General features: G+C 45.6%; 1 protein-coding gene across 3 annotated transcripts in view; it reads right to left on the bottom strand.

The window, feature by feature from the left end:
* Positions 1-12,609, bottom strand: part of LOC121453331 (methylglutaconyl-CoA hydratase, mitochondrial) — a 95,484-nt gene extending 82,875 nt beyond the window's left edge. For all 3 annotated transcript variants that reach the window (XM_041660019.1, XM_041660018.1, XM_041660017.1), the window contains exons 1-3: positions 12,388-12,609; positions 2,374-2,441; positions 2,174-2,261 (exon numbers count right to left, since the gene is read on the bottom strand). In XM_041660019.1, coding sequence (XP_041515953.1) covers positions 2,174-2,261; positions 2,374-2,441; positions 12,388-12,574 — 343 coding nt within the window. In that variant the 5' untranslated portion in view covers positions 12,575-12,609. The remainder of the gene's footprint in view (positions 1-2,173; positions 2,262-2,373; positions 2,442-12,387) is intronic.
* Between the last annotated feature and the right edge of the window lie 886 nt (positions 12,610-13,495).

The raw sequence follows: 13,495 nt of genomic DNA, 5'->3' as shown, positions 1-13,495 counted from the left end.
ACAAACTGCCCAACATTGTCTATAGTACAAATACAGAGTATCTAACAGAATACAGAAGGAAGAAACAAAAGCCAAAACTAAATAAAAACCACTTATGAATTAAAATATGAACAAATACCCTGACTGTGCAAAAAGTTTAACATACATAAAACAGATACCAGATTAACTTCGGATAAAGTAATCAGGCTGACTCAACATGACAAAGAGCGCATGGTTCTGTATTTGCATAGCCTGCAATGGAAAACAGCAGACTGTACCAAAACACCAAAATCTCATCCAGACAGCATCACTCACAGAGATGCAGGACAAGAGGAAGCCAAGGATTGGCTACAGTAATCATCGTGAGACTATCAGGGGGCCTGTCAGGACCAGTAGACAGTCCCAGGGGCTGGCACACTCACCCAAAGTGCTCTGCCTTTGGAATGCCACCATCTCCGGTCTAGAATTCATGACACTGAATCTTAAAAACCCTAGAGCACTCCACACTCCCAACCAGCTGCCCCATAGCCACCGCAGGCCTCACAGCCAATCCCTGAGAGCCCTGAAAGTCACAGATTAAGAATCCTAATGCCCTTGGTCTAAGTTCCTGGGAACCAGACATGGCCTGCACACTAAAAGTCGCCTGTATCTACCAATTCCATAGCCTCAATTTAACTAAGCAAGAAGACAGAAATATTTGTGAGGAAAATGTCCCCTGAATTTATTGTATACAATCCCTAAACGACTGACATGTTGCCACTATTTTCACAGCTATTACACTGTTAGCAGGCATTGCGAGTGATCCATAGATCATTAAAGTACATGGAAAGATGGGAGGGACCTACATGTAAACACTACGCAGTTGTCTATGAGAACAGTCAGCATCCACAGAGACTAGAATTCTGGGAGAGGAGAAAACCATGAGGAAAGACCCCAGAACCAGCCATTACAGCTGCCTTCCCAGGCAGACAGAACAGAAGTCTGAGAACACCATTCCCACACGAAGGGCGGTAACCACCTTCCTGAATTACACAGTGAAATGTTACCTTTTTAGGTATGCTCCATTTTAAGGAAGCAGTAAAACCTTACTAAAGCCAGAATATAACTCATCTGCACTGGATGTGCCCAAATCCCATAAAATTCCACAGCAGTTTGGGGTGAAGCCAGGCTTGTAAAGATGAGCACCCTGAAGGGTATGAGCCACAGTCACTAGGTCTCCAAAAGAACGGTAAATCATCCCACATTTTCGGAGCTGGCCCAGGCAGGCACTGCAGTTAATTCTTACTAAATAAAAACTTGTGCAGTGAATGAAACACTATAGGTGGTTCCCTTGAATGATTAGGGGAATTACCCCGTTCACATTTCACTGAAAACACTAGTTCTATCACCAGCTTATGGGTCATGATTGCCTAGGTTGTTTACTAGGGGAAACACTCATTCCGCACCACGGCTCCGAAGTTCTAACAAAGTAAACTGCAAGATAACAACCTTTAATTCTGGGGAAACATGGCCCTAACAGAAAGTACAACTGTGCCGCTAGTGTGCAAACACTGTGACCTATGGGCACACTCACGGAGATGAGAGACACTGTCCACACCAACCTTCGGAGGTTAGGCCTGCACCTAAGAATCCTCAATGAGGCAAATGTTGCCATTCGAGTGCTTCTGAGCAATCAGATGCACAAAGCAGAATGCTGTGACCTGAGACCTGGTTTCTCCCACTAAAGTTTCACAAGGATTGCTCATTTGCCACAAATAATCATCTTAATGGCTCCAAGCATTTTTTTTCAACTTCTAAAACAATCCACATGTTGCAAAAGTGTCTTTCCCATGTTAACAGACTAAGAATATTCTTTTCTTAGGAAACTGTAAAAAGGAGACAAAGTGGAATCTTTGGTAATAGTTCAAACCACAGAACATCTTAAGGGAGATTGGACCACTGCAGAACAAGTATGTGACCAGCCCACAGTCTGACAGTAAGACTGCCTTCCAGGAGGCTGGAAAGATGGCTCAGTATTTCAGTTCTCAGACTGCTCTTTCAAGGGAGTTTAGCTTCTGACCTGCAGCTCCAGCCCCAAGGGATCCAGCTTTCTCTCCTAGCCTCCACAAGTGCCCACACATGGCATATGGATCCACACATGTACATAAAGAAAATAAATCCTAAAACAACAACAACAAAAGATTATTTTACCTACCAGCACAGAATATCCCAGGGACTTCACTCCTGATTATAATGGTCCGAACTTTCTTATCTGATTTTAATGCATCCACAGCTTTTGAAAACTAAACCAAAGTAGGGAAGAGAAAGAAGAAAAAGGGAAAAAGAAATCACTTTCAAAATCATGTCAACAGTGTATCTTAGTATTAGAAACAAACAGCTTAATCTCACACTCACCATTTTGAGAAGATTTTTACTGAGTGAATTTTTCCCATAAGCTCTGTTTATTCCAAGCACCACAATCCCTAGTTAAGGAGGGAAGAAAAGAACACACACTAAGGTTAGTGAGGCGCTCAGAGAACAGCCCGCAGCGTAAAGCTGACTAACCTGGCACGCGACCAATCTGTCATCTTAACCAAGGTTTCTTGCAAAGCTGGGCCTTTATTTCTACAGCTACAGCTTCCTTCTCAAAGCAAGTCTTTTTTCTTAATATGGCAGCTAAAAACATGCCAAATCAATCGGTGCTGACTATTCTCAGTTTACTTTAAGAGGAGATTTTCAGCGTCATGGGCCCTTCAACTCTTCTCTTTGAAAGCGGCACGATAGGAATCTGCAATTTCACGGGAGGCCACACAGTAGAAAATGGCAATCACAGCTTCATTCATCACCGTCCAGTAAGTGGCATACACAAGTCACAGCCTTGCTGCATGCAGGCCTCTGACCTGCTTTCTGTGGCTGCTCCAGTCGCTGGCAGCTCACTGCTCCTTGCTGCTTAACAGTCTCAGTACTTCTATGCCAGGCTTCCTCCTGACCTCTGCCCTGCACCCTTAACCCAGCAACACTTCCATTCACACCTACAAGCAATTCGGACTCAGCCCAAATAAAATAGAGTTTATTTTATCTCTCCTCTAAAACCCAAGCTCCCCCTGCTCATTCCCGGTTTTATCACACTTTCATCTGAACCCAGGCTCTCCAGCCCAGCTGCAGCTGTCAGACTAACTTTCTGAACCCAGTTCCATGCACAGAATTCACCACTTGTGCAAAATCCTTCATTTACTACAACACGTCTGAATTCAACGGCCGGAACTGCAGACCTGAAGTTCTGTACAACCTGCACTCGATCTTCTCTAAGCACAAACTTTCACTGTGGGTCAGAAAAGCCTTCTCCAGCTCTCAGCATGGGCCTTATCCATTCCTGATTTAAACCACAGCAAACTACATACATCCAAACACCCTCAGGGAAGAAAAAAGCTCGCAGGGGACTGAGGTCATGAGAGGGTTCAGAGGCTACCCCTGCACTGACTGAGAGCTGCAATCCAGGGCCTACAGCATTGGAATACTAGCTCACTAATCCCGTGGCAACCCAACAGGTAGCCACCATTCTGTCCCATTATCTAGGAGAGGTTAAGTATGTGCCTTTAGCAAGTAGGTAGTTATCTAGCTCCACACCTAAATGACTGCACTACATACATTCAAACTTCAGTTTCCATGCGAAGATAAGTGATCAAGCCAGATGTACTGAGTACACGTTATAGTACTCAGCTGTCCCACTAAATACACATCAATGTGAATGGTGCTCAGCGACTCTGACCAGACTGACATGGCCTGGAGCAAAAGAAAGCCAAGGAGTGGCTCCTCCAAGACAATGCTGAGACCAGCCAGAAGCTGGATGCGCAGGAAGGAAAGTGGAAATCTTTGGGGAGAAGGCTTGATTGGACTGAGACACGCCTTGAACTAGTAAAGCACACCTCTAGGGGTGACTACGACCCCTACCAGCTGCAACCTAATGAAAGATTGAATAATCCCTTGATGGAGTCTTAATGTGATGGTGTTTTAGGAAAGAGCAAAAGGCAGGAGGTGGGCCTGGCTGGAGGAAATGGATCACTAAGTGTGGTGTCTTTGGGAACTGTATCTTGCCCTGGTCCCTTCTTATCTCTCCTCCCTCCCTCTACTCACCATCCTCCATGAAGTGAACAGCTTCCTCCACTGATGTGGGATTCACCTCTGTATGCTGTGATTGCCATTAATGAATAAAGAATCTGGCTTGCCCTATAGCAAGGTAGAGCTTAGTTAGGTGGGGAAAACTAAGCTGAATGCTGGGAGAAAAGAGGTGGAGTCAGAGAGAAGTCATGGAGACGCCACTAAAGACAGACATGTTGGAACCTTGCAGGTAGGCCACGATCCTCATGGTAAAATATAAAATAATGAAAATGGGTTAAATTAAGATGTAAAAGCTAGTCAATAAGAAGTTAGAGCTAATAGGCAATCAGTGTTTTAAATAATATAGTTTCTGTGTGGTTATTTCAGAGTCTGGGCAGCCAGGAAATAAATAAGCGGCCTTCTACAACAACTAGTGCTCCAACATGGTCAACTAAACTACACCATCAGTAAATAAACTACACCATCAGTAAACAACGACAACATCAGTAAACAACGATACCATCAGTAAATAAACTACACTATCAGTAAACAACTACAACATCAGTAAACTACACCATCAGCAAACTGAAGGCAGCCTGTTTTCTTCAGGTTTACCATATACCATGAAGCTCATGGTGACAGAATTAGCTAACTACACAGCTCTCCATAACTAAACTTGGACCTCACGTAGCTCAGGCTGGCCTTGAACTCATTATGTAGTAGAGGGGGTAACAGATACATCACCACTCCTTTCTTATGCATTAATGGGAACTGAACCCAGGGCTTCCTGCATGCCAGGAGAACACTCTACCAGTTGAGCTATGCCCCAGTCCCCTACATTGATATTTTTTTAAAGACAGGGTTGAACTTCTTTTGTTGTAAAACAAAAGGGGGCTTGATGATCCATTTTGTCTCAAAAATAAGAGCAAAAATAATGTAGAAAACATAACCAGAAAGGCTGTGAGGCACAGCGAGAACTCAAGACAGGTTTAAAGACATTTTGAAGAAAGTGCCTGAAAATGTGGCATCCTTCGATAATGCTTTTTCTCTTTCACCATGAAGATGTATATTTTTACTTAAAAAATTTCCAACTTAAACTTAATCATTATTACTAAAAAAATATATATTTATCAACCACTGAAAAATACTGACAGTACCTGTTTGACACCCACAATAAATCAACAGTCCAGAAAATGCTCCAAAGGGAGTCACAACCCAATATCCACCACACAAGGTCCTGTGCTTCTGAACAACACCGTGAGATGTGCATGAGAAAGGCAACTATTAGAAATTTGTCTTCATTTACTTTAGGTGTGTGGGTGTTTTGCCTGCATGTATGCTTGTGCACATGTGCGCCTGGTGTCATGGATGCTATATAAAGGACATCAGGTCCCCTGAAACTGGAGCTATAGAAGGTTGTGAGTCACCATGTGGGTGCTGGGAATAGAACCTGTTCCTTGCAAGAGCAGCAAGGGCTCTTGATCCCTGAGCCATCTATCTCTCCAGCTCTGTACCAACTTTTATAACAGGCAACTTAGAAAAAACTTAACAAACCATTAAGAGAAAAACAATTAAAATCAAAACCCAAACACGAAAAACACTACTACCATAAAAAGCATCCTTTAAAAGACTGAATCAACACAGCCATAAAAAATAACCTAGTAAGGGAATGGAGAGGAGGTGCTCTTAAAGCTGTTTGGGGGAAGACATCACATTTTTAGAAACAGCCAGAAAGGAGATGCTGGAAGGATGACCAAGTGACACTCTTAGCAAGATCTGGGCAGATCCTACTGGCAGACACTCCCTACAACTCTGAACGCCAGGAAAATAGAATTAAACAAATTAAACATGTCCTCACACAGTAAGCCAGAGTTGTAAACAGTTCCTTCACATCTATAACACAACACTGATTCTGAACAGAATGGTGCTAAATCCACCTGAAAAGTAACAATGCATCAAAAACCAAGAAAATACTAAAAAATGAACAGGGCTGAGGAGGAAGGAGCCAAGCCATCACACAGGCAACAGTAGTCAGGGTGGGCAGAGGGCCTGCCTCCTGTGTGAGTGGCACTAACGCTGGGTTAAGAAGGAAAGAGTCAAGCTACCACACAGGAAAACAGTAGTCTGGGTGGGCAGAGGGCCTGCCTCCTGGGGATTTCCTTTGAACACACCAGTGTAAGTCAGTGGGGCAGAGGTAAACATGCAAGTCTGGCTAAGCACTCACGGGAAAAGCAAAGGAGGCACACACACACACCTAAATGCAGAAGACCAAACGGGTGCATCTCAAGGACTGACGACTTTCTCCGCCCCCATTCTTTCAATCTGATGCTTGGGTTGCCCAGGTTTTGTCCTTCATAGGTAGCAGAAGCATCCTTCAGTTTCTATAGTATGAATTGTCAAATGTTTTGTCTGAGTGTGTTGGGGTAATTGCTTAGCTTGCTGGTGCACTGAATCACTTGAAATGCTTTTCAATAATGACCCACACCTGCATCCCCCAGAGTAAACCCCATGTGGTTGTATAAATAGCTCTTTTTATGTACTGTTAAGAGTTAATTCGTTTGTGTTTTATTTGAGGCAAAAAAAGACACACACACACCTAAATACACAAGACCATCAGGGTGAAGAAACTAGTGAAGAAGACCACAGAAAGCACAATCATTCAATAGTAACCTTAGGCTTGAAAGACCTGAAGAGATCATCAGAGTTTGGAGAAATAGCTCAGCTGGGAGAACGCTTGCCCTGCATGAATTCAGCAAACAAAATTGTCAGAGTGAATAATAAGCAAGACTTGGCGGCTGGCTCTAAAGACACATGCTGTTGATTTTAAGGTAAATCATGCTGGCACTAATCTAAGAAAGCTGGAGCAGGTATATCAATTTCAGAGAGCTGATTTCAGAGCAAGGTATAAACTTCCAAAAGAAAGGGGCATGCTCTAATTCAAGGGTCCTGCTCCTCTAAGACAGCATCATCCTTCATGCGCTTGCAGCTGTAGAAGAACCAACTTTGGGGAGAAGAGATAAACCACGCCCCACGCCCCACGCCCCATACAACTGCAGACTGTAACTCTCCTCAACCAGCAGATAGGCCCCGCTGCAGCTCTGCTCACTGACTGCAAAAGCCACTCACAGAATGCAGAAGCTTTACCCAGTCACAGTGGAGTTTATGCTCTTCTCAAGCTCAAGGAAACATCAGTAAGAGACCACACTGGGGGTGAAAACACTTTAACCCACATAGTGCACTCCTGTAATCCCAGCACTCGGGAGGCTGAGGCAAGATCACAATTCTATGCCAGTGTGGACTATTCTGCAAAGCTATGTTAAAAGACAAGAAAGTGGGGGTTGGAGAGATGAGATGGCTCAGTGGCTGAGAGCACTGGCCGCTCTTCCAGAGGACCCAGGTTCGATTCTGCCACTCACATAGCCTCTCACAGCTGTCTGTAACTAAAGTTTCAGGGGATCCAACACCCTCACACAGACAAAACACTAATGCACATAATTTTTTTAATTAAATAAAATTTTAAAAACGAAAGAAAAGAAAATGGAACTAGGACAGCAAAGTAATTGCAAAGGAAGGGAAAGGTGAAAACCAGCAGAATCAATGACAGAATTAACGACAGTGGGGAAAAAAAAAACAGCACAGAAAGTTCAACGCAACAAGAGTAGTGTGTGCGTGCTTGTGCACCCTGGGCTGACTGGCATCAGGTGTCCTCTACTTTGAGGCAGTCTCTCAACTGAACCCAGAGCCAGGCACTCTGTCTAGTCCAGCTCTATGATTTCCACTTTCTGTCTTCACACTGGGATCACAATACCAACAGCACGAAGCCCACCTGGCCAACAAGCCTGCTTGGTGTCTGGATGGACTCTATAAATCCAAACTCCAGTCTTCACATGTGAATAGTAAGCACATTAAACACCTAAGTCAACCCCCTAGTCCCCAAAACTATTTTTTAAAGATGAGTAATTTAATAAGCCTTTATCAAAGAAACTTGAACAATTCTCAAAAGGCTCTGTAAAAAACAGAAACAAAAGAACCGTGTTCTACCTCAGTCCACAAGGTTAGTTAGCATCAAACCAGATAAAGATTACAGAAACAGAAAACTAAAGACCAGTATATCTCCTAAACATAGATACAAATAAAATACAAGCATACTTAACCACAACCACATGGGATTTACTTAAGGGTAGAGGTGTGGGTCATTACTGAAAAGCATTTAAAGTGATCCATCACCACAGCAAGAAAAGCCAAGATTATTCCAGAAAAAAGTACTTGACAAAATTCAACAAGATAAAAATTCACTTTATGAATGGAAGAAGCTTCCTCAACTGAACTGGACTCAGGCAGCGAAGTCAGAATGTTGTCCTCCGCAGCCCAGAGCAGCGGGAGGAGGAAACCCAGCAGTGTAAAGTAGCAGGAGAAAGAAATGAAGCAAAGCCACGACATGCCATATATGGGAAACACAGAAAGTATTAGGTTAAATAAAAGAAGCACACAGTACAACGTCTCTGGAAAGAACTCCAGAGGATTCCTACACATCAGCCATGAGTAGCTGGAAAATGAAAGTAGTGAAACAATCCCTTCATGACAAGAAGCAGAAATGGAGCCAGTCAGTGCAGACAAACCCTTGGAGAAAAAAAAAAAATTGGGGGGTGGGGGGAGAGGTTCTGAGAGAGGGAGCAAGTGGATGGTTCTGTTACAATCTAGAGGGTTTATTGATTTGATTTTTCAAAAATGATCTAAATTGAAGCTGAAGAGATGGTTTGGTGGTCAAGAGCACTTGCTCTTGTCGCAGCCCTGAGCTTGATTCCCGGCATCTGCATCAGGCAGTTTGAAGCTACTGTTTACTCCAGAGCCTGGGGATCCAAAGGCCTCTTTTGGCTTCAGAGAGCACTGTGATTCCACGCACATATATGCACACAATATATACATAAATCTTTTTAAAAAACAAAAGTAAAAATGTTCTAAATTTAGATTGTGTTGAGAGAGCACAGCTGTGAAGATGCCTTATTGAATGAACATTATAGCCCATCAATCATACCTCAATAATTCAAACTTCTTTTAACTTTATTATTGAGATAATTCACATATTCATAAAATATATGGAAATATTTGTACTGATATTCTGTTTGTAATCTAACAAAAGTTGCCTAAAGATCAGAGTGCAGAGCTAACCTATAGAGACCAGGCAGTGGTGGCACACACCTTTAATCCCGGCACTCAGAAGACAGAGACAGATGGATCTCTGTGAGTTCAAGGCCACCCTGTGCTAGATCAGAATGAATCTGTCTGAAAGAGAAATAGAGTTTACACAAAGGTGATGACATGCCTTTAATCCCAGCATTAGGGAGGTGGAGACTGGAGTGATATGGCTGGGTAGAGCGAGAAAAGGTGGGAGGAAGGAAATAGGAGCTCGGAGGCAGTCTGAGGATTCATAGAAACGGATGCAATCTGAGGTTTCATAAAGAGAACAATCAGTCTGAGGATTTGTTGATCTGAGTGTTGGTAGAGGAAAGAACTCTCTAGTGCTGCCCACTTTGCTTCTCTGAGCCTTCAGCTTTCACCCTCTAATATCTGACTCTGAGTTTTATTTATTAAGACCAACTAGAATTCGTGCTGCAAATATATCTTTTAGAACATGAAGAAAGATATGCTAGCAGACTTCTGCCATGTACCAGCCTACCATGGATAAAGTTGGCATAAATAAAGGTCATGAAAGGGCTCAGAGAAATCTCTCACCAGATGCATCTAGAGTGAAGGATGAAGAAGGTGCATCAAGAAGGTGCATCAAGGTGCACTTGTTCATTTGTTATCTGCCAGAAACTGTCCCAACAGTTTTACAAAGATATCTTTAAAATGGGCCACAGTATAGCCCAAGCTTACTACTCTACAGAAAAGAAAGTTCCTAGGGGCAGGGAGAAGCCATTCCCAAAAGCATGTGCGGAAGCCCGAGCAGAAAGAGCTGCAGAATAGCAGGTTAGGGGCAGCTGCAGGGTGTGAGCTGACTAGGCCCAAGGGAGAAGGCCTGCAAGCAGAAGCTCCCCAGCACACCAACATGAAGAGTGAGCGGGAAGGAGGGTGACTGAAGAGGGCGGGGACGGGATGGGGGACTGGACTAAAAGGGGCCTCTGCAAGCCAAGACAAGACCTCTAGGCTACTCTGAAACTGTAGGATGAACAAATACAAAAGAAGAAATAACCCACCAGGGAGACCTGGCTCTCTGAGAGGACCCCCCATTGCAAACTACAAACACAGCTCTGACAACAGCTGCAAGCCCGCAGCGTTCTGCACGTGCAGACCTCTGCCGCTGGCCTAAACCCTACACAACTGAGTGCTTCTCTGGTCCCAGAGGCTGAGAGCAACAAATTCTGGACTCATCACTCTGACAAACCCACTGGGAGATCTTGAGAATGTGCTGAATCCATTCAGGACACAGCACCTGCAGCAGCCCCTCCCCTCTCCTAGACACCACCAGGCACCCTATGGAGAACTCGAGGATTTCTCACCTGCAGAAGTGAGTTTATAGCAAAGAGATTCACAGTCTGAGCCCCACCCTTTCCCCTACCTAGCCTGGGAATCATCAAGCCTGGGTATCACCTAGCCTGGGTACAAGATTCTGCTGTGAAATTACAACCATCCTCAAAGATCTGTGAAAGATCACCACTCCTGCCTCATCCGCCCTGATTCCATTCTTCAGAACCCCCTCAACGCTGTGTCTCTGGTGCCAGGGCCTAAACTCTCCTGAGTCCCTGCCATGCTGTTTGCTGTCTGTCTGTTCATAGCAAAAACTCTAGTAACTAAAACACCAACAATCTGCCTCGGTGTCCCTCACCAACCTTTCAGAGACTCCATCCGGCAGTACCCAAGCCCTCACGTTTTCCTTTGCACTCCCTTACAGTTGGCTCAACGGTAAAAACAAAGCAAAGCCTGCACTGTCATTTCTGCCAATCCTCAAGGAATGTTGGGTCAGTCTTAGGCCGGTGAGTCCTAACTACAGATATTTACATTAAAAACAAACTGAAAGTATTGCTGTTTACCAAATCATCTTCCATGTGCTATATCTTCTCCTGCAATCCAATCGCATCCCAACTTAAAGGCTTCCCAGATGTTCTGTGTGGATTTGCATTGAACATGCACTCAATTTGGTACATATAGTTAGCCATATTCCAGACCCCTTCATAAGTAACACACCACTGGGACATACAACTTAACTGAAACACCAGCACCCCTAAGCTTACTCCAAAGACTGACATTCATGGCTTTAATGATTCTAGGCCTGTCTAAGCTGTCAGCTGGGGGCTTCCTGCTACTCCATACCAGACTTGCCTTTGGCGGTTTCCCAAATACATAGCTCCATCATTTTGACCATTCCATTGTCTCACACGACTTGAATGAACAAGAAGCAAAATGACTCCCCATATTCCTGAGCACCTCGCGCAGGCTACCTACTCATCAGGCACAGAGACCGTATCATCTCATCATTCTGCTTGATGCATCCGATGGTTGGAGAGCAGGGGAACCCACTTCAGAACCGTCAGTTTCCATTGCCTATAGAATGCCTTAGAGTGGGCTGGGTGGCTCAACCCTGTGATCACAGGCTACACAGTGAGAGATAAACCCTGCAGACACTGCAGGGTTCTCCACAAGCCTGGAAGCGAGCATCATCTGACCTTCAAAAGACAGAAGGGCTTCTTAAAAGACAGCCATCCTGACTTAACTTATTTCCATTTCTACTTAACAGATTCCAGCACTCTGTAAATAGACTAGGGATGCAATGAATGGTCCTCTCTTTTATCGTGGGCAATACCCTATCCCACCTTCTCCACCCCTGTAGCGAGGCTAACACTGCAACTAAAAGGAACTTCCCCAATATTCCTCTGCATCCTACCTTTGCATCGCTCCCCACACTCTGTCTCCCAGAACAGGGAGCCCAAGGACAAGATGAATATCTTTTATTTGCTCCACGGAGCTCAGGAAGGGAAATAAATAAAAGTGCCCAAAATTCTCTAAGTGGAATGCAACAGTCCCCCCAAAACTAACTCTTCGAGATAAAATGTGCAAAAGAAAAAGATAACTCTCTAATTTAGGGTTCTCTCGGATAATAAAAGGCATCCCTGCTGCAGCTCCTACAACTCTCGCACTGAGGCCGAAGGTGGCAGGGAGCTATTACACAGCAAGAAGCAACCCTGGCCCAGCACTGAATCCCCGGCCTTGACCTTAGCTGGAGAGACCCCAGACGCGAGCAGCAGCACCGAGCGCGCTGAACGCGGAGGGCCACCGTACCCTCCGGCCGCAGAGGCAAACGGGCCGACCTCCGCGGCCTCGCCCGCAGCTCACCTCGGTTCTCCTCCTCCAGGTGCCGCACGCGCAGCTCGTCCTCCGTCTTCACCTCAGAGCTGTAGCCCCTCCTCGGGGCGGGATCCCCGGCCCAGGCGACGGGGCCGAGCCGCGCACAGCACGCGGCCACCAGGCGGACGCGACCCGCTCTCAGGGCGCCCAGAGCGCCCGGAGCTGCCGCCGCCATGTTGTCTGTTTACAGCGGGCGCCCGCGGCCAGGCCCCGCCCCCCGTTCGGAGACGCGCACGCGCAGGACGGCCGTCTGGCGCCCTGGCCCCGCCCCTTGCCGTCTGGCCCCGCCCAGGCCCTCTTTGCCCTGGTGGTTAGGGAGAGACAAGTCTGTGCTGCCAGTGAGACATTAGTCTCTTGACACCACAGAGAAGAGGCATCTTTAAAGCTATGGAAAAGCTAAGGGGACACATTCCGAAGTACTAGAGGGATTTACCTCCCTGCCCTCCTTGGGCCATAGTCTAGGGTTGTGACTTCCGTAGGGAAGGAAAGATATACACCCTTGTACCACCCCTCCCTTTGGATGTCGAAGTGTTAAAAATCCACAAGGAAAAGGAATTTCCTCCCGAAATCCCAGGTGGGGACAGGGCAGTTTGGAGCCTTGAGGTCAGTCAGAGGAGGAACTTCTCTCCAGGCAGAGGAGTCACGGGTCTGTGTCTGACCATCTTTCAGGAGACGGCGATGGGTCAGTGATGGATGGGACCTCACCTTGACCAGGACTACCTAGCTAGACATACTCCTCCATTTACACCTAAACCTCATATCAGAACCTCAAAGATGGACTGGGGACAAGGACATCATAGAACCCCTTTGTTCCTCTTCCCAATGTGGACACATTGAACTAACCTCTAATTGGCCTGTTCAAGACAGGCTGAATCTAGTTGATCAGCTCTGCCAGGACCTCAGGCTCGATACTTCCCATCATAAGGTCATTGTGTTAAGAGAGCAGAATGGTAAACGAAATTGCTCCATTCCCTTAGGTTTGGTGGGACAGGGGGCAGCTCAGCCTGAGACCTCGGCTTGTCATTACATGTGCCTGGTAAACCTAGCCAGTGAAGGAGATCGCAGCGAGTAGGGAACTAGGCCCACCTGCCCACCT

The sequence above is a fragment of the Microtus oregoni genome, unplaced genomic scaffold (genome assembly GCF_018167655.1).
Source record: "Microtus oregoni isolate MIOR12 unplaced genomic scaffold, Mior012 000011F_ref0000422, whole genome shotgun sequence".
Classification (NCBI taxonomy): Eukaryota; Metazoa; Chordata; class Mammalia; order Rodentia; family Cricetidae; genus Microtus; species Microtus oregoni.
Note: the sequence above shows the minus strand (reverse complement) of the source record. Positions and strands in the feature narration are given on the sequence as shown.